The 20,749-nt window shown below is 58.5% G+C and overlaps 1 protein-coding gene, 5 non-coding genes and 5 pseudogenes across 6 annotated transcripts in view; all 11 read left to right on the top strand.

Annotated features, from left to right (window-relative positions):
* The window catches only part of LOC126206573 (uncharacterized), a 58,010-nt gene that overhangs the window by 4,615 nt on the left and 32,646 nt on the right, over positions 1 to 20,749 (top strand). The window contains exon 2 of the mRNA XM_049938879.1: positions 5,367 to 9,946. Coding sequence (XP_049794836.1) covers positions 5,383 to 9,946 — 4,564 coding nt within the window. The 5' untranslated portion in view covers positions 5,367 to 5,382. The remainder of the gene's footprint in view (positions 1 to 5,366; positions 9,947 to 20,749) is intronic.
* Positions 1,563 to 1,736, top strand: LOC126204658 (U2 spliceosomal RNA; annotated as a pseudogene).
* Positions 2,469 to 2,661, top strand: LOC126204383 (U2 spliceosomal RNA). The gene has a single exon (XR_007540491.1). It is a non-coding gene; the product is annotated as a U2 spliceosomal RNA (small nuclear RNA).
* LOC126204391 (U2 spliceosomal RNA) lies at positions 3,397 to 3,589 on the top strand. The gene has a single exon (XR_007540492.1). It is a non-coding gene; the product is annotated as a U2 spliceosomal RNA (small nuclear RNA).
* Positions 4,320 to 4,512, top strand: LOC126204397 (U2 spliceosomal RNA). The gene has a single exon (XR_007540494.1). It is a non-coding gene; the product is annotated as a U2 spliceosomal RNA (small nuclear RNA).
* Positions 5,247 to 5,393, top strand: LOC126204802 (U2 spliceosomal RNA; annotated as a pseudogene).
* On the top strand, positions 11,270 to 11,484 carry LOC126204592 (U2 spliceosomal RNA; annotated as a pseudogene).
* On the top strand, positions 12,216 to 12,408 carry LOC126204400 (U2 spliceosomal RNA). The gene has a single exon (XR_007540495.1). It is a non-coding gene; the product is annotated as a U2 spliceosomal RNA (small nuclear RNA).
* LOC126204824 (U2 spliceosomal RNA) lies at positions 13,145 to 13,363 on the top strand (annotated as a pseudogene).
* Positions 19,206 to 19,379, top strand: LOC126204669 (U2 spliceosomal RNA; annotated as a pseudogene).
* LOC126204413 (U2 spliceosomal RNA) lies at positions 20,114 to 20,306 on the top strand. Its single transcript, XR_007540496.1, has one exon. It is a non-coding gene; the product is annotated as a U2 spliceosomal RNA (small nuclear RNA).

Below are 20,749 nucleotides of genomic sequence, written 5' to 3' on the forward strand. Positions count from 1 at the left end.
CCAAACGTCTTCTCTCGCGGACGCTCCGCGAGTGTCTGAGGCAGCGCCTGCGCCACATCCTACTCAGAAAACCGGACCAGGGGAAGGTGTTCGAGTGCACCAGGGAGTCCACAGCGTCCAACCACTTCATAGCGGGAGGCAAATACACTCGCTTCGCAGACTGGCGCTTTATTCATCGCGCCAGGCTCGGAGTCGTGCCTCTGAACGGATGTCGCCGCTTTGATGGGCGGGCAAATACCAACAAAGCCTGCCGACGCTGTGGCCACAACAATGAGACGCTCCCGCACGTAATCAACGCGTGTATGGTGCACTCAGCAGCCCTGCAGTATCGCCACAACGCGGTCCTCAACCGCCTCGCGACAGCAGTCGCTGGGCGGCCAAGGAGAGGAAACACTGCTGTTCCTGACATCAGGATCAACCAAGCCGTCATAGGGGACAGCAGTGGGCTGCGTCCGGACCTCGTAATAACTGACGAGGCCGCGAAGACTGTGACCATCGTCGATGTGACAATCCCCTTCGAGAATAGGCGGATTGCGCTCGACAACGCTCGGCAACTGAAGAGGATAAAGTACGCCGACGTTGCGCGCGGATTAGCCGCTCGCGGCTATTCCGTCACTGTCGACGCCCTGGTTGTCGGCAGTCTGGGGGCGTGGGACCGCCAGAGCGATGCGGTGCTTCGGCACCTAGGCATCGCCAGCCGCTACTGCCAACTGATGCGGCGATTGATGGTGTCCGACACCATCAAGTGGTCCCGCGACATCTACGTTGAACACATCACTGGCCACCGCCAGTATGTGTCCCCCTAGACTGTGGCATGCTCTGACGTCAGGCTGCGAGACCCTCGAGACTGCAGTCGTCGGAGAACTTCGAGGTCGGTGCCTTCGTGTCGTCGGTGTCGAGATTCTCCTTCACGACGCGGGACCTGCGGCGTTACACCATCTTCGCGCCGCACTGCAGCAGTGCCGAGTCAGTAGCGGTGCGTGCGGTGCTGCCTGGTGCCCCTCCCTCCGTGGTGGCCGCCGAATATGGCCCCCACCTCGGTTGGCGCGGTGCTGGGCGGCGCCGTACGTGTGCCTACTGCCCGGCAGTCTCCAGCCAGCGTGGGAAGCAACACCCTCCTGCCACGACACCCCAGTGACGTCCGCCGCAAGGCGGACAGAGGGGAGAAGTCCGGCTGAGTGTGACCCGCCTGCGTGCGTGGCGCACCAGCCGCTGGCAGCCGTGCATGTGCAGTGCGCTGTCAGGGCATGGAGATGAATCAAATAAACACAAAATAGCTCCTAAATTAGGTCCAAACTACCCCTGATCTGACATAAGTAAGGCCGCGCCTACCGCGGGATTAATCTTAAGGTAATATACTTAAGTATCCGCGCCTAACGCGGCCTCATGATATTTAAGTAGTGGGCTTAACCCACGAACTAGAATAGTGATTAAATACTTAAGTACGGTTAGAACCGTTTTTCTTAATTCTTTCTAAACTTAATAAATCTGTAAAACTCGCATTGTATAGAGTCATTAATATTCTTCTCTTAAATTTATACTTCTTAAATATGTAACTAAGAATTATCTCGATAAATAAAAATCTGTTCTTATCAGCTTAATATCTGATACGTCCTGCATCGCAGGACCAGAATATTAAACTCATTTTTGGCTCATGACGGAGTGCTAGGGGCTTGCTCCACCTCTGTCGCGGGTTGGCCCGGCATTGCAGTACCGCCGGGATCGGCCCACCTAAAATTAATTAAAACACAGCCTGAAATGGGTTAATATTCTGCAGTGGTCAGATATTCCGCTGATAGCAAAACTTGTCGTAGTTGTCGATGTGCCCAGTAGTTAGCTGCTTACACACCACGTACTCTTTAAATTAATTTTAGATTATCGCAAGTATTCAATTTTTTTTTTTTTTTTTGCCTTTAGCCGGACCCCTCTTGCAGCCGCATTACACCAGGCTGGCAATTTATGGGGGCACACAACAGTGCCTTCAGATGCCTCGTTGGCGTCTCTTATGGTCCGGCCACAGATAATTTTAATTAAATTTTTTGGAGTTATAACCTTAGCTCCTCGCGAACGTCGTCGTCGCCGCCGCACGCACGCAGAATACGTGTGTACACACACATATGCAGTAGGCGGTGGACGATGTAAGCACTCGGCTAGGTGTAGCTCGCGCCAGCCTCGCGCCGGTGTAGCTCGCGCCGGCCTGGCGCTGCTGTGGGGCGGCCGCACGGCTTCTGCACCGCCCTGGCAGCTAGCGGCGGTCAAATGGGAGTCGCCGTTTACTCTTCGACATGGACGCTAGTACTGGGCTGTTGACGATTGCTCTCGTGAATTGTCGTTCCTTCCGGCACTTGCTTTTGCGATGTTTTCGACGGTCGCCTGTTGCCATATCGGCCCGTACCACCGTGTGTCACTCCCACATGTGGAGCGCACACGCTGCAAGCATTTAGGCCCTTCCACTGCGGGTTTTCCTTATCGCTTCTCGGCCTTTTGGCTAAGATCAAAGTGTAGTATCTGTTCTTATCAGCTTAATATCTGATACGTCCTGCATCGCAGGACCAGAATATTAAACTCATTTTTGGCTCATGACGGAGTGCTAGGGGCTTGCTCCACCTCTGTCGCGGGTTGGCCCGGCATTGCAGTACCGCCGGGATCGGCCCACCTAAAATTAATTAAAACACAGCCTGAAATGGGTTAATATTCTGCAGTGGTCAGATATTCCGCTGATAGCAAAACTTGTCGTAGTTGTCGATGTGCCCAGTAGTTAGCTGCTTACACACCACGTACTCTTTAAATTAATTTTAGATTATCGCAAGTATTCAATTTTTTTTTTTTTTTTTTTTGCCTTTAGCCGGACCCCTCTTGCAGCCGCATTACACCAGGCTGGCAATTTATGGGGGCACACAACAGTGCCTTCAGATGCCTCGTTGGCGTCTCTTATGGTCCGGCCACAGATAATTTTAATTAAATTTTTTGGAGTTATAACCTTAGCTCCTCGCGAACGTCGTCGTCGCCGCCGCACGCACGCAGAATACGTGTGTACACACACATATGCAGTAGGCGGTGGACGATGTAAGCACTCGGCTAGGTGTAGCTCGCGCCGGCCTCGCGCCGGTGTAGCTCGCGCCGGCCTGGCGCTGCTGTGGGGCGGCCGCACGGCTTCTGCACCGCCCTGGCAGCTAGCGGCGGTCAAATGGGAGTCGCCGTTTACTCTTCGACATGGACGCTAGTACTGGGCTGTTGACGATTGCTCTCGTGAATTGTCGTTCCTTCCGGCACTTGCTTTTGCGATGTTTTCGACGGTCGCCTGTTGCCATATCGGCCCGTACCACCGTGTGTCACTCCCACATGTGGAGCGCACACGCTGCAAGCATTTAGGCCCTTCCACTGCGGGTTTTCCTTATCGCTTCTCGGCCTTTTGGCTAAGATCAAAGTGTAGTATCTGTTCTTATCAGCTTAATATCTGATACGTCCTGCATCGCAGGACCAGAATATTAAACTCATTTTTGGCTCATGACGGAGTGCTAGGGGCTTGCTCCACCTCTGTCGCGGGTTGGCCCGGCATTGCAGTACCGCCGGGATCGGCCCACCTAAAATTAATTAAAACACAGCCTGAAATGGGTTAATATTCTGCAGTGGTCAGATATTCCGCTGATAGCAAAACTTGTCGTAGTTGTCGATGTGCCCAGTAGTTAGCTGCTTACACACCACGTACTCTTTAAATTAATTTTAGATTATCGCAAGTATTCAATTTTTTTTTTTTTTTGCCTTTAGCCGGACCCCTCTTGCAGCCGCATTACACCAGGCTGGCAATTTATGGGGGCACACAACAGTGCCTTCAGATGCCTCGTTGGCGTCTCTTATGGTCCGGCCACAGATAATTTTAATTAAATTTTTTGGAGTTATAACCTTAGCTCCTCGCGAACGTCGTCGTCGCCGCCGCACGCACGCAGAATACGTGTGTACACACACATATGCAGTAGGCGGTGGACGATGTAAGCACTCGGCTAGGTGTAGCTCGCGCCGGCCTCGCGCCGGTGTAGCTCGCGCCGGCCTGGCGCTGCTGTGGGGCGGCCGCACGGCTTCTGCACCGCCCTGGCAGCTAGCGGCGGTCAAATGGGAGTCGCCGTTTACTCTTCGACATGGACGCTAGTACTGGGCTGTTGACGATTGCTCTCGTGAATTGTCGTTCCTTCCGGCACTTGCTTTTGCGATGTTTTCGACGGTCGCCTGTTGCCATATCGGCCCGTACCACCGTGTGTCACTCCCACATGTGGAGCGCACACGCTGCAAGCATTTAGGCCCTTCCACTGCGGGTTTTCCTTATCGCTTCTCGGCCTTTTGGCTAAGATCAAAGTGTAGTATCTGTTCTTATCAGCTTAATATCTGATACGTCCTGCATCGCAGGACCAGAATATTAAACTCATTTTTGGCTCATGACGGAGTGCTAGGGGCTTGCTCCACCTCTGTCGCGGGTTGGCCCGGCATTGCAGTACCGCCGGGATCGGCCCACCTAAAATTAATTAAAACACAGCCTGAAATGGGTTAATATTCTGCAGTGGTCAGATATTCCGCTGATAGCAAAACTTGTCGTAGTTGTCGATGTGCCCAGTAGTTAGCTGCTTACACACCACGTACTCTTTAAATTAATTTTAGATTATCGCAAGTATTCAATTTTTTTTTTTTTTTTTTTGCCTTTAGCCGGACCCCTCTTGCAGCCGCATTACACCAGGCTGGCAATTTATGGGGGCACACAACAGTGCCTTCAGATGCCTCGTTGGCGTCTCTTATGGTCCGGCCACAGATAATTTTAATTAAATTTTTTGGAGTTATAACCTTAGCTCCTCGCGAACGTCGTCGTCGCCGCCGCACGCACGCAGAATACGTGTGTACACACACATATGCAGTAGGCGGTGGACGATGTAAGCACTCGGCTAGGTGTAGCTCGCGCCGGCCTCGCGCCGGTGTAGCTCGCGCCGGCCTGGCGCTGCTGTGGGGCGGCCGCACGGCTTCTGCACCGCCCTGGCAGCTAGCGGCGGTCAAATGGGAGTCGCCGTTTACTCTTCGACATGGACGCTAGTACTGGGCTGTTGACGATTGCTCTCGTGAATTGTCGTTCCTTCCGGCACTTGCTTTTGCGATGTTTTCGACGGTCGCCTGTTGCCATATCGGCCCGTACCACCGTGTGTCACTCCCACATGTGGAGCGCACACGCTGCAAGCATTTAGGCCCTTCCACTGCGGGTTTTCCTTATCGCTTCTCGGCCTTTTGGCTAAGATCAAAGTGTAGTATCTGTTCTTATCAGCTTAATACAAGCTAATATGGGCTGATTTCTGCACCGGGAAGCGCACGCGCTTATTCTCTTGTTTCAGGTCCGCGACCTGAACAATGGAGCTTGTGGTGACGCTGCCGGCGGACGTCTTCCGCTGCCGGATCTGTTTCGTCACCAAGGCTGCTGGGAGACCAACTTTTGGCGAGTACAAGGACCACTCGGCCCTTCTTCGCCACTACAGGAGGCTGCACGACCCGGAAACGGTCCCCGTTTTCGAGTGCGCGTTTTGCGGCCGACGCGACCCGCAGCTGAAGAAGCTGCGGACGCATCAGCGGTCCTGCAATGCAGAGTCCGCCACCCCCGGCGCTGCCAGTCGGGGGAGTGTGAGTATGGGACACGATGCCGTGTCTGACTCTCTGGGGCACCCAGAGAGGTCGGCCGGCGGGAGGTCACAGGCAAGGGCCCCCGAAGCTAGTAGGACAGGCCCTTCGTCCTTAGTTAGTGCTGGGCGAAAGCCACAGGCGAAAGCGGCTCGGGAAGCTAGTACCATAGGCCGCCTAGCCTTAGATAATAGAGAGGGGCTATGGCCACAGCCCAGTCCGGTCCCCGAAGCTAGTAGGACAGACCGGCTGGACTTAGGTTTAACATACGCGGCGGTCCTGACCCGCAGCAGCGTGGTGGGTTCACAGGCTGCCTTGCCCTCACCCTGTGTGAGTGTGCAGGCGTCGGTGACACCCAGGACGGCGGTGGTTGCTACCCCCGCGTCGTGCGTACTGTGTGTGCGCACGCCGAGGTGGTCTGGCATCCCCCTGCTGATACGCTCCGCGACGTCAACCGCGTCGCCACGAGTGCCGAGCGCAAGTTCGGGAGGTGAAGGCAGCACGCTGCCGACGCCTGCCGCCGAACGCGTCGCTCCGGCCAGAGGCGCAGTGTCTGGCAAAGGCCGCGGCTCGCCGCTGCCCGCGCCGGCCATTGCACCCAGTGGCGTACGCTGGCCACGTCGTGCGGCTGCCGCAGGCGCCTCCCGCCCGCCATCTGTCGGGAGCGTGGGTACCGGCCTGGGACTGCCGCCCGCATTCGCTACGCCGCCAACAGGTGGCTCTGCGATGCGGGCGGACAGTGGCAGGCAGGCTGCCTCGCTTGCCGCGACCGGTGGTGTTGTTACTCACGGCGCAGCCGCGCCGCTGGTTGACGCACCAAAGGCCGCGAGCCCGACGGATGTACCGGACGGTGTGGTGCTTGTGCGGTCGCAGACGTACACGCGCCGCGTTTCCTCTGCCCTGCCGGCGGCCACGTCGAGTGACGCCCGTCACTCCGTCTCCGTTCAGGCAGGGAGTGCTACTAAACAAACAGCCTCTGTTTCAGATAACGAGTGGCACATAGTCACCCCACGGAGGGACAGACGCCGTGCTGCAGGACGGAGAACACCGCCCCCGGACCGACGGCGCATTATACCGCCCAGTCCGCATAACAGCGGCCCGGCGCGAGCAAACGCGTCTGGGCGGCCGGCGCGAGCTACACCTCGTGTATCTCGCGCCGGCGGCCGGGCGCGGGCGACCGCTGGGCCATCTGTTGGCGGCGCGGCGAACACCAGCTGCAGTGCGCCCGACCCGAGCGCCAGACCGGCGCGAGCTACACCTGGAGGCGCCCGGCCGGCGCAGGCTCCGCCAACCACCACTGCGCCATCTGGTAGCGACCGTCGGGCACCTAGTCCGCGTAACAGCGGCCCGGGGCGAGCCGGCGTGCCAGGTCGGCCGGCGCGAGCTACACCTCGTGTTTCTTGCGCCGGCGGCGGGCCGCTGGCGACCGCCGGGCCATCTGTTGGCGGCGCGGCGAACACCAGCCGCAGTGCGCCCGACCCGAGCGCCAGACCGGCGCGAGCTACACCGGCCCCTGCTGCTACCGCTGCGCCACCTGTCATCGGCGCGGCGACCGACAGCAGCGCTGCGCGGCCCACACCAGATGGCAGCACGGCACCACCACCGACGCAGACGACGGAGCGGCGCGACGTGAGCGGAGGGACTGCAGCTGCGTCTCCTACACATGGCAGCAAGAAGAGGAGACGCCGACGTCGTAACGACCGTCCCAGTCCCAACCTCCCGCCGCAAAACTCCCGTCCTCCACCTGACCTGACAGACCCTCCTGTACCCTCCGAACAGGGCGCAACACAGGCAGCTCCGCCCCCCCCTCCCCCGGCCGACGCTCGGCTAACGGAGAGGCAGCGGCGCTGGCTGGCGGCCCTGGAGAGCGTCCACAACCAACCATGGGACGCATTCGTCGCGGTCGTCGAGGACTTCATCTCCGAGATCGCCGAGACGAAGCCACAACGCCAGGCAGCCGGAGATCGACAGGATGGGCCACCAGCAGCAGCGCACCGCGGCCAGGGCCGCGCCGACGCTGCTGCCAATCCCCCTCCTCCTGCCCCTACACGCGGCCGCGGTGGGCAGCGCGGTAGACGTGGCGCACGGCGCGCGGCGGCCGCCGAGCGTCGGTACGACGCGAGTGCAGCGTCTGAGATTCAGAAGCTGTACCGCGCGGACCGGCGCAAGGCGATGCAGCGCGTCCTTGGCGAGACGTCGCCGTACTGCCAAATCGATGGCAACGTGCTCACGGAGCACTTTAAGGGGGTATATTCTAAATCTGTTTTTTCTGTTACAGATTTACCAGCTGCTGTCCCGGACTTTGCCGCCACCACGCCTCCTGATGTCAGCGAGGAGGTCCTGTCGCTGATCACCTCCACGGAGGTGCAACAGCGGCTCCAGAAGGCGAGCAATACTGCTCCTGGGGCAGACGGAGTCACCTACTCGGACCTGCGACGTGAGGATCCTGGCTGCCATGTGCTGGCTAAGATCTTCTCGCGCTGCTGGAATGAGCGGAAGACTCCGGTGCAGTGGAAAGTATCCACTACCGTCCTCATCCACAAGAAAGGGGACGTCTCGGACGTGACGAACTGGCGGCCTTTAGCATTGAGCTCCACCATCTCTAAGCTCTTTGCTGCAATCGTTGCGGACCGCACTTCTCTCTGGGCAGAGCGGTTGAACCTGCTCTCTCCAGAACAGAAGGGCTTCCGCACGTTTGAAGGCTGCTATGAGCACAACTTCATTGTGCAGACGGCAATTGATGATGCAAGGCGCAGGGGAGGCCAAGCATGCTTTGCTTGGCTTGACCTGGCGAATGCTTTCGGTTCAGTGCCTCACGCTCACCTCCTTGGAGTACTGAGCAGGATGGGACTACCAGAGCAATTGCATCAGCTAATTGCCGATATGTACGATGGTTGCTCCACCCGTGTCCGTACATCTGACGGACTAACGGAGGAGATAGAGATCCTGGCGGGGGTCAAGCAGGGCTGTCCACTGTCGCCCATCGTCTTTAACCTCGCGCTCGAGCCGGTACTTCGCGCCGCAACCTCGCTCAGAAATGAGTGTGGTATTCCGCTTTGCGGCGTCAGTGTGAGTGCACTGGCGTATGCGGACGATATCGTGCTTCTGGCGCGGGATTCAGAGGCGATGCAGACGCTCCTCAATGTTGTGGGTGAGGCGGCGACGTGGGCCGGGCTTACCTTCAAGCCGTCGAAGTGTGCCACGCTTCACATCCGCCGTCGGCAGACACTAGGCTCGGTATTCGCCCTGCAAGGGGGAGAACCAGCCGTGCTCGGTGCGGGTGACGCCTACCTCCATCTTGGCGTCCCCACCGGGTACAAAGTCGCGCAGACGCCAACGGATGCGATCGCGGCAATTCGACGCGACTTGCAGCACCTGGACGCTTCCCTGCTGGCTCCCTGGCAGAAGATCGACGCTGTGCGTGTCTTCCTCCTTCCCAGGCTTGACTTTGTCATGCGGGGCGGAGCGGTACGCAAGGGGCCGCTATCTGCACTTGACAAGGCAGTGAAAGCGGCTGTCAAATCATGGCTCTTCCTTCCACAGCGTGCGTCCACTGAACAGCTGTACCTCGCGCTGGGAGAGGGAGGATGCGGCCTGACGCCGCTCGCGGACGCTGCGGACATCTCAACGATCGTCCACGGCTTCCGCATGCTGCACTGCGACGACACCACCGTCCGCGACATCGCCTGGGCCACTCTATCTACGGCCGCGCGCCGCCGGCTGGGGAGGGAGCCAAGTCGACCCGACTTGGCCACCTACCTTAGCGGCAGCACTGAGGGCGACCTCGCACGTGACGGAGGTGACATCCAGTCACTGTGGACACGCGTCAGGAACGCCACAAGGCGCCTAGCGCCGCGTGGCGTCACCTGGCGCTGGAGTGAACTGTTGTCTGAGTTGCAGGTGGAGGTCGGCGGCCGACCCGCCATCGCAGACGACGCGGAACACGGCGGCATCGGAGGGGTGACGCAGCCGGCCACGGAGAGGACGGCGCTTGGGACTACACGACACCTCGAAGATGGCGGCGATGGACCGCAACACGATGATGACAGCGTGGGACGCACCGTCAACACTGGCGTCGAGCATGTCCGGGTGGGAGGGGGCGCCAAACGTCTTCTCTCGCGGACGCTCCGCGAGTGTCTGAGACAGCGCCTGCGCCACATCCTACTCAGAAAACCGGACCAGGGGAAGGTGTTCGAGTGCACCAGGGAGTCCACAGCGTCCAACCACTTCATAGCGGGAGGCAAATACACCCGCTTCGCAGACTGGCGCTTTATACATCGCGCCAGACTCGGAGTCGTGCCTCTGAACGGATGTCGCCGCTTTGATGGGCGGGCAAACAACAACAAAGCCTGCCGACGCTGTGGCCACAACAATGAGACGCTCCCGCACGTAATCAACGCGTGTATGGTGCACTCAGCAGCCCTGCAGTATCGCCACAACGCGGTCCTCAACCGCCTCGCGACAGCAGTCGCTGGGCGGCCAAGGAGAGGAAACACTGCTGTTCCTGACATCAGGATCAACCAAGCCGTCATAGGGGACAGCAGTGGGCTGCGTCCGGACCTCGTAATAACTGACGAGGCCGCGAAGACTGTGACCATCGTCGATGTGACAATCCCCTTCGAAAATAGGCGGATTGCGCTCGACAACGCTCGGCAACTGAAGAGGATAAAGTACGCCGACGTTGCGCGCGGATTAACCGCTCGCGGCTATTCCGTCACTGTCGACGCCCTGGTTGTCGGCAGTCTGGGGGCGTGGGACCGCCAGAACGATGCGGTGCTTCGGCACCTAGGCATCGCCAGCCGCTACTGCCAACTGATGCGGCGATTGATGGTGTCCGACACCATCAAGTGGTCCCGCGACATCTACGTTGAACACATCACTGGCCACCGCCAGTATGTGTCCCCCTAGACTGTGGCATGCTCTGACGTCAGGCTGCGAGACCCTCGAGACTGCAGTCGTCGGAGAACTTCGAGGTCGGTGCCTTCGTGTCGTCGGTGTCGAGATTCTCCTTCACGACGCGGGACCTGCGGCGTTACACCATCTTCGCGCCGCACTGCAGCAGTGCCGAGTCAGTAGCGGTGCGTGCGGTGCTGCCTGGTGCCCCTCCCTCCGTGGTGGCCGCCGAATATGGCCCCCACCTCGGTTGGCGCGGTGCTGGGCGGCGCCGTACGTGTGCCTACTGCCCGGCAGTCTCCAGCCAGCGTGGGAAGCAACACCCTCCTGCCACGACACCCCAGTGACGTCCGCCGCAAGGCGGACAGAGGGGAGAAGTCCGGCTGAGTGTGACCCGCCTGCGTGCGTGGCGCACCAGCCGCTGGCAGCCGTGCATGTGCAGTGTGCTGTCAGGGCATGGAGATGAATCAAATAAACATAAAATAGCCCCTAAATTAGGTCCAATTTACCCCTGGTCTGACGTAAGTAAGGCCGCGCCTAACGCGGGATTAATCTTAAGGTTATATACTTAAGAATCCGCGCCTAACGCGGCCTCATGATATTTAAGTAGTGGGCTTAACCCACGAACTAGAATAGTGATTAAATACTTAAGTACGGTTAGAACCGTTTCTCTTAAATTTTTTCTAAACTTAATAAATCTGTAAAACTCGCATTGTATAGAGTCATGAATATTCTTTCTTAAATTTATACTTCTTAAAAATGTAACTAAGAATTATCTCGATAAATAAAAATCTGTTCTTATCAGCTTAATATCTGATACGTCCTGCATCGCAGGACCAGAATATTAAACTCATTTTTGGCTCATGACGGAGTGCTAGGGGCTTGCTCCACCTCTGTCGCGGGTTGGCCCGGCATTGCAGTACCGCCGGGATCGGCCCACCTAAAATTAATTAAAACACAGCCTGAAATGGGTTAATATTCTGCAGTGGTCAGATATTCCGCTGATAGCAAAACTTGTCGTAGTTGTCGATGTGCCCAGTAGTTAGCTGCTTACACACCACGTACTCTTTAAATTAATTTTAGATTATCGCAAGTATTCAATTTTTTTTTTTTTTTTGCCTTTAGCCGGACCCCTCTTGCAGCCGCATTACACCAGGCTGGCAATTTATGGGGGCACACAACAGTGCCTTCAGATGCCTCGTTGGCGTCTCTTATGGTCCGGCCACAGATAATTTTAATTAAATTTTTTGGAGTTATAACCTTAGCTCCTCGCGAACGTCGTCGTCGCCGCCGCACGCACGCAGAATACGTGTGTACACACACATATGCAGTAGGCGGTGGACGATGTAAGCACTCGGCTAGGTGTAGCTCGCGCCGGCCTCGCGCCGGTGTAGCTCGCGCCGGCCTGGCGCTGCTGTGGGGCGGCCGCACGGCTTCTGCACCGCCCTGGCAGCTAGCGGCGGTCAAATGGGAGTCGCCGTTTACTCTTCGACATGGACGCTAGTACTGGGCTGTTGACGATTGCTCTCGTGAATTGTCGTTCCTTCCGGCACTTGCTTTTGCGATGTTTTCGACGGTCGCCTGTTGCCATATCGGCCCGTACCACCGTGTGTCACTCCCACATGTGGAGCGCACACGCTGCAAGCATTTAGGCCCTTCCACTGCGGGTTTTCCTTATCGCTTCTCGGCCTTTTGGCTAAGATCAAAGTGTAGTATCTGTTCTTATCAGCTTAATATCTGATACGTCCTGCATCGCAGGACCAGAATATTAAACTCATTTTTGGCTCATGACGGAGTGCTAGGGGCTTGCTCCACCTCTGTCGCGGGTTGGCCCGGCATTGCAGTACCGCCGGGATCGGCCCACCTAAAATTAATTAAAACACAGCCTGAAATGGGTTAATATTCTGCAGTGGTCAGATATTCCGCTGATAGCAAAACTTGTCGTAGTTGTCGATGTGCCCAGTAGTTAGCTGCTTACACACCACGTACTCTTTAAATTAATTTTAGATTATCGCAAGTATTCAATTTTTTTTTTTTTTTTTTTTTGCCTTTAGCCGGACCCCTCTTGCAGCCGCATTACACCAGGCTGGCAATTTATGGGGGCACACAACAGTGCCTTCAGATGCCTCGTTGGCGTCTCTTATGGTCCGGCCACAGATAATTTTAATTAAATTTTTTGGAGTTATAACCTTAGCTCCTCGCGAACGTCGTCGTCGCCGCCGCACGCACGCAGAATACGTGTGTACACACACATATGCAGTAGGCGGTGGACGATGTAAGCACTCGGCTAGGTGTAGCTCGCGCCGGCCTCGCGCCGGTGTAGCTCGCGCCGGCCTGGCGCTGCTGTGGGGCGGCCGCACGGCTTCTGCACCGCCCTGGCAGCTAGCGGCGGTCAAATGGGAGTCGCCGTTTACTCTTCGACATGGACGCTAGTACTGGGCTGTTGACGATTGCTCTCGTGAATTGTCGTTCCTTCCGGCACTTGCTTTTGCGATGTTTTCGACGGTCGCCTGTTGCCATATCGGCCCGTACCACCGTGTGTCACTCCCACATGTGGAGCGCACACGCTGCAAGCATTTAGGCCCTTCCACTGCGGGTTTTCCTTATCGCTTCTCGGCCTTTTGGCTAAGATCAAAGTGTAGTATCTGTTCTTATCAGCTTAATACAAGCTAATATGGGCTGATTTCTGCACCGGGAAGCGGTCGCGCTTATTCTCTTGTTTCAGGTCCGCGACCTGAACAATGGAGCTTGTGGTGACGCTGCCGGCGGACGTCTTCCGCTGCCGGATCTGTTTCGTCACCAAGGCTGCTGGGAGACCAACTTTTGGCGAGTACAAGGACCACTCGGCCCTTCTTCGCCACTACAGGAGGCTGCACGACCCGGAAACGGTCCCCGTTTTCGAGTGCGCGTTTTGCGGCCGACGCGACCCGCAGCTGAAGAAGCTGCGGACGCATCAGCGGTCCTGCAATGCAGAGTCCGCCACCCCCGGCGCTGCCAGTCGGGGGAGTGTGAGTATGGGACACGATGCCGTGTCTGACTCTCTGGGGCACCCAGAGAGGTCGGCCGGCGGGAGGTCACAGGCAAGGGCCCCCGAAGCTAGTAGGACAGGCCCTTCGTCCTTAGTTAGTGCTGGGCGAAAGCCACAGGCGAAAGCGGCTCGGGAAGCTAGTACCATAGGCCGCCTAGCCTTAGATAATAGAGAGGGGCTATGGCCACAGCCCAGTCCGGTCCCCGAAGCTAGTAGGACAGACCGGCTGGACTTAGGTTTAACATACGCGGCGGTCCTGACCCGCAGCAGCGTGGTGGGTTCACAGGCTGCCTTGCCCTCACCCTGTGTGAGTGTGCAGGCGTCGGTGACACCCAGGACGGCGGTGGTTGCTACCCCCGCGTCGTGCGTACTGTGTGTGCGCACGCCGAGGTGGTCTGGCATCCCCCTGCTGATACGCTCCGCGACGTCAACCGCGTCGCCACGAGTGCCGAGCGCAAGTTCGGGAGGTGAAGGCAGCACGCTGCCGACGCCTGCCGCCGAACGCGTCGCTCCGGCCAGAGGCGCAGTGTCTGGCAAAGGCCGCGGCTCGCCGCTGCCCGCGCCGGCCATTGCACCCAGTGGCGTACGCTGGCCACGTCGTGCGGCTGCCGCAGGCGCCTCCCGCCCGCCATCTGTCGGGAGCGTGGGTACCGGCCTGGGACTGCCGCCCGCATTCGCTACGCCGCCAACAGGTGGCTCTGCGATGCGGGCGGACAGTGGCAGGCAGGCTGCCTCGCTTGCCGCGACCGGTGGTGTTACTCACGGCGCAGCCGCGCCGCTGGTTGACGCACCAAAGGCCGCGAGCCCGACGGATGTACCGGACGGTGTGGTGCTTGTGCGGTCGCAGACGTACACGCGCCGCGTTTCCTCTGCCCTGCCGGCGGCCACGTCGAGTGACGCCCGTCACTCCGTCTCCGTTCAGGCAGGGAGTGCTACTAAACAAACAGCCTCTGTTTCAGATAACGAGTGGCACATAGTCACCCCACGGAGGGACAGACGCCGTGCTGCAGGACGGAGAACACCGCCCCCGGACCGACGGCGCATTATACCGCCCAGTCCGCATAACAGCGGCCCGGCGCGAGCAAACGCGTCTGGGCGGCCGGCGCGAGCTACACCTCGTGTATCTCGCGCCGGCGGCCGGGCGCGGGCGACCGCTGGGCCATCTGTTGGCGGCGCGGCGAACACCAGCTGCAGTGCGCCCGACCCGAGCGCCAGACCGGCGCGAGCTACACCTGGAGGCGCCCGGCCGGCGCAGGCTCCGCCAACCACCACTGCGCCATCTGGTAGCGACCGTCGGGCACCTAGTCCGCGTAACAGCGGCCCGGGGCGAGCCGGCGTGCCAGGTCGGCCGGCGCGAGCTACACCTCGTGTTTCTTGCGCCGGCGGCGGGCCGCTGGCGACCGCCGGGCCATCTGTTGGCGGCGCGGCGAACACCAGCCGCAGTGCGCCCGACCCGAGCGCCAGACCGGCGCGAGCTACACCGGCCCCTGCTGCTACCGCTGCGCCACCTGTCATCGGCGCGGCGACCGACAGCAGCGCTGCGCGGCCCACACCAGATGGCAGCACGGCACCACCACCGACGCAGACGACGGAGCGGCGCGACGTGAGCGGAGGGACTGCAGCTGCGTCTCCTACACATGGCAGCAAGAAGAGGAGACGCCGACGTCGTAACGACCGTCCCAGTCCCAACCTCCCGCCGCAAAACTCCCGTCCTCCACCTGACCTGACAGACCCTCCTGTACCCTCCGAACAGGGCGCAACACAGGCAGCTCCGCCCCCCCCTCCCCCGGCCGACGCTCGGCTAACGGAGAGGCAGCGGCGCTGGCTGGCGGCCCTGGAGAGCGTCCACAACCAACCATGGGACGCATTCGTCGCGGTCGTCGAGGACTTCATCTCCGAGATCGCCGAGACGAAGCCACAACGCCAGGCAGCCGGAGATCGACAGGATGGGCCACCAGCAGCAGCGCACCGCGGCCAGGGCCGCGCCGACGCTGCTGCCAATCCCCCTCCTCCTGCCCCTACACGCGGCCGCGGTGGGCAGCGCGGTAGACGTGGCGCACGGCGCGCGGCGGCCGCCGAGCGTCGGTACGACGCGAGTGCAGCGTCTGAGATTCAGAAGCTGTACCGCGCGGACCGGCGCAAGGCGATGCAGCGCGTCCTTGGCGAGACGTCGCCGTACTGCCAAATCGATGGCAACGTGCTCACGGAGCACTTTAAGGGGGTATATTCTAAATCTGTTTTTTCTGTTACAGATTTACCAGCTGCTGTCCCGGACTTTGCCGCCACCACGCCTCCTGATGTCAGCGAGGAGGTCCTGTCGCTGATCACCTCCACGGAGGTGCAACAGCGGCTCCAGAAGGCGAGCAATACTGCTCCTGGGGCAGACGGAGTCACCTACTCGGACCTGCGACGTGAGGATCCTGGCTGCCATGTGCTGGCTAAGATCTTCTCGCGCTGCTGGAATGAGCGGAAGACTCCGGTGCAGTGGAAAGTATCCACTACCGTCCTCATCCACAAGAAAGGGGACGTCTCGGACGTGACGAACTGGCGGCCTTTAGCATTGAGCTCCACCATCTCTAAGCTCTTTGCTGCAATCGTTGCGGACCGCACTTCTCTCTGGGCAGAGCGGTTGAACCTGCTCTCTCCAGAACAGAAGGGCTTCCGCACGTTTGAAGGCTGCTATGAGCACAACTTCATTGTGCAGACGGCAATTGATGATGCAAGGCGCAGGGGAGGCCAAGCATGCTTTGCTTGGCTTGACCTGGCGAATGCTTTCGGTTCAGTGCCTCACGCTCACCTCCTTGGAGTACTGAGCAGGATGGGACTACCAGAGCAATTGCATCAGCTAATTGCCGATATGTACGATGGTTGCTCCACCCGTGTCCGTACATCTGACGGACTAACGGAGGAGATAGAGATCCTGGCGGGGGTCAAGCAGGGCTGTCCACTGTCGCCCATCGTCTTTAACCTCGCGCTCGAGCCGGTACTTCGCGCCGCAACCTCGCTCAGAAATGAGTGTGGTATTCCGCTTTGCGGCGTCAGTGTGAGTGCACTGGCGTATGCGGACGATATCGTGCTTCTGGCGCGGGATTCAGAGGCGATGCAGACGCTCCTCAATGTTGTGGGTGAGGCGGCGACGTGGGCCGGGCTTACCTTCAAGCCGTCGAAGTGTGCCACGCTTCACATCCGCCGTCGGCAGACACTAGGCTCGGTATTCGCCCTGCAAGGGGGAGAACCAGCCGTGCTCGGTGCGGGTGACGCCTACCTCCATCTTGGCGTCCCCACCGGGTACAAAGTCGCGCAGACGCCAACGGATGCGATCGCGGCAATTCGACGCGACTTGCAGCACCTGGACGCTTCCCTGCTGGCTCCCTGGCAGAAGATCGACGCTGTGCGTGTCTTCCTCCTTCCCAGGCTTGACTTTGTCATGCGGGGCGGAGCGGTACGCAAGGGGCCGCTATCTGCACTTGACAAGGCAGTGAAAGCGGCTGTCAAATCATGGCTCTTCCTTCCACAGCGTGCGTCCACTGAACAGCTGTACCTCGCGCTGGGAGAGGGAGGATGCGGCCTGACGCCGCTCGCGGACGCTGCGGACATCTCAACGATCGTCCACGGCTTCCGCATGCTGCACTGCGACGACACCACCGTCCGCGACATCGCCTGGGCCACTCTATCTACGGCCGCGCGCCGCCGGCTGGGGAGGGAGCCAAGTCGACCCGACTTGGCCACCTACCTTAGCGGCAGCACTGAGGGCGACCTCGCACGTGACGGAGGTGACATCCAGTCACTGTGGACACGCGTCAGGAACGCCACAAGGCGCCTAGCGCCGCGTGGCGTCACCTGGCGCTGGAGTGAACTGTTGTCTGAGTTGCAGGTGGAGGTCGGCGGCCGACCCGCCATCGCAGACGACGCGGAACACGGCGGCATCGGAGGGGTGACGCAGCCGGCCACGGAGAGGACGGCGCTTGGGACTACACGACACCTCGAAGATGGCGGCGATGGACCGCAACACGATGATGACAGCGTGGGACGCACCGTCAACACTGGCGTCGAGCATGTCCGGGTGGGAGGGGGCGCCAAACGTCTTCTCTCGCGGACGCTCCGCGAGTGTCTGAGACAGCGCCTGCGCCACATCCTACTCAGAAAACCGGACCAGGGGAAGGTGTTCGAGTGCACCAGGGAGTCCACAGCGTCCAACCACTTCATAGCGGGAGGCAAATACACCCGCTTCGCAGACTGGCGCTTTATACATCGCGCCAGACTCGGAGTCGTGCCTCTGAACGGATGTCGCCGCTTTGATGGGCGGGCAAACAACAACAAAGCCTGCCGACGCTGTGGCCACAACAATGAGACGCTCCCGCACGTAATCAACGCGTGTATGGTGCACTCAGCAGCCCTGCAGTATCGCCACAACGCGGTCCTCAACCGCCTCGCGACAGCAGTCGCTGGGCGGCCAAGGAGAGGAAACACTGCTGTTCCTGACATCAGGATCAACCAAGCCGTCATAGGGGACAGCAGTGGGCTGCGTCCGGACCTCGTAATAACTGACGAGGCCGCGAAGACTGTGACCATCGTCGATGTGACAATCCCCTTCGAAAATAGGCGGATTGCGCTCGACAACGCTCGGCAACTGAAGAGGATAAAGTACGCCGACGTTGCGCGCGGATTAACCGCTCGCGGCTATTCCGTCACTGTCGACGCCCTGGTTGTCGGCAGTCTGGGGGCGTGGGACCGCCAGAACGATGCGGTGCTTCGGCACCTAGGCATCGCCAGCCGCTACTGCCAACTGATGCGGCGATTGATGGTGTCCGACACCATCAAGTGGTCCCGCGACATCTACGTTGAACACATCACTGGCCACCGCCAGTATGTGTCCCCCTAGACTGTGGCATGCTCTGACGTCAGGCTGCGAGACCCTCGAGACTGCAGTCGTCGGAGAACTTCGAGGTCGGTGCCTTCGTGTCGTCGGTGTCGAGATTCTCCTTCACGACGCGGGACCTGCGGCGTTACACCATCTTCGCGCCGCACTGCAGCAGTGCCGAGTCAGTAGCGGTGCGTGCGGTGCTGCCTGGTGCCCCTCCCTCCGTGGTGGCCGCCGAATATGGCCCCCACCTCGGTTGGCGCGGTGCTGGGCGGCGCCGTACGTGTGCCTACTGCCCGGCAGTCTCCAGCCAGCGTGGGAAGCAACACCCTCCTGCCACGACACCCCAGTGACGTCCGCCGCAAGGCGGACAGAGGGGAGAAGTCCGGCTGAGTGTGACCCGCCTGCGTGCGTGGCGCACCAGCCGCTGGCAGCCGTGCATGTGCAGTGTGCTGTCAGGGCATGGAGATGAATCAAATAAACATAAAATAGCCCCTAAATTAGGTCCAATTTACCCCTGGTCTGACGTAAGTAAGGCCGCGCCTAACGCGGGATTAATCTTAAGGTTATATACTTAAGAATCCGCGCCTAACGCGGCCTCATGATATTTAAGTAGTGGGCTTAACCCACGAACTAGAATAGTGATTAAATACTTAAGTACGGTTAGAACCGTTTCTCTTAAATTTTTTCTAAACTTAATAAATCTGTAAAACTCGCATTGTATAGAGTCATGAATATTCTTTCTTAAATTTATACTTCTTAGAAATGTAACTAAGAATTATCTCGATAAATAAAAATCTGTTCTTATCAGCTTAATATCTGATACGTCCTGCATCGCAGGACCAGAATATTAAACTCATTTTTGGCTCATGACGGAGTGCTAGGGGCTTGCTCCACCTCTGTCGCGGGTTGGCCCGGCATTGCAGTACCGCCGGGATCGGCCCACCTAAAATTAATTAAAACACAGCCTGAAATGGGTTAATATTCTGCAGTGGTCAGATATTCCGCTGATAGCAAAACTTGTCGTAGTTGTCGATGTGCCCAGTAGTTAGCTGCTTACACACCACGTACTCTTTAAATTAATTTTAGATTATCGCAAGTATTCAATTTTTTTTTTTTTTTTTTTGCCTTTAGCCGGACCCCTCTTGCAGCCGCATTACACCAGGCTGGCAATTTATGGGGGCACACAACAGTGCCTTCAGATGCCTCGTTGGCGTCTCTTATGGTCCGGCCACAGATAATTTTAATTAAATTTTTTGGAGTTATAACCTTAGCTCCTCGCGAACGTCGTCGTCGCCGCCGCACGCACGCAGAATACGTGTGTACACACACATATGCAGTAGGCGGTGGACGATGTAAGCACTCGGCTAGGTGTAGCTCGCGCCGGCCTCGCGCCGGTGTAGCTCGCGCCGGCCTGGCGCTGCTGTGGGGCGGCCGCACGGCTTCTGCACCGCCCTGGCAGCTAGCGGCGGTCAAATGGGAGTCGCCGTTTACTCTTCGACATGGACGCTAGTACTGGGCTGTTGACGATTGCTCTCGTGAATTGTCGTTCCTTCCGGCACTTGCTTTTGCGATGTTTTCGACGGTCGCCTGTTGCCATATCGGCCCGTACCACCGTGTGTCACTCCCACATGTGGAGCGCACACGCTGCAAGCATTTAGGCCCTTCCACTGCGGGTTTTCCTTATCGCTTCTCGGCCTTTTGGCTAAGATCAAAGTGTAGTATCTGTTCTTATCAGCTTAATATCTGATACGTCCTGCATCGCAGGACCAGAATATTAAACTCATTTTTGGCTCATGACGGAGTGCTAGGGGCTTGCTCCACCTCTGTCGCGGGTTGGCCCGGCATTGCAGTACCGCCGGGATCGGCCCACCTAAAATTAATTAAAACACAGCCTGAAATGGGTTAATATTCTGCAGTGGTCAGATATTCCGCTGATAGCAAAACTTGTCGTAGTTGTCGATGTGCCCAGTAGTTAGCTGCTTACACACCACGTACTCTTTAAATTAATTTTAGATTATCGCAAGTATTCAATTTTTTTTTTTTTTTTTTGCCTTTAGCCGGACCCCTCTTGCAGCCGCATTACACCAGGCTGGCAATTTATGGGGGCACACAACAGTGCCTTCAGATGCCTCGTTGGCGTCTCTTATGGTCCGGCCACAGATAATTTTAATTAAATTTTTTGGAGTTATAACCTTAGCTCCTCGCGAACGTCGTCGTCGCCGCCGCACGCACGCAGAATACGTGTGTACACACACATATGCAGTAGGCGGTGGACGATGTAAGCACTCGGCTAGGTGTAGCTCGCGCCAGCCTCGCGC

This window comes from Schistocerca nitens, chromosome 1 (assembly GCF_023898315.1).
Source record: "Schistocerca nitens isolate TAMUIC-IGC-003100 chromosome 1, iqSchNite1.1, whole genome shotgun sequence".
NCBI classification, from domain to species: Eukaryota; Metazoa; Arthropoda; class Insecta; order Orthoptera; family Acrididae; genus Schistocerca; species Schistocerca nitens.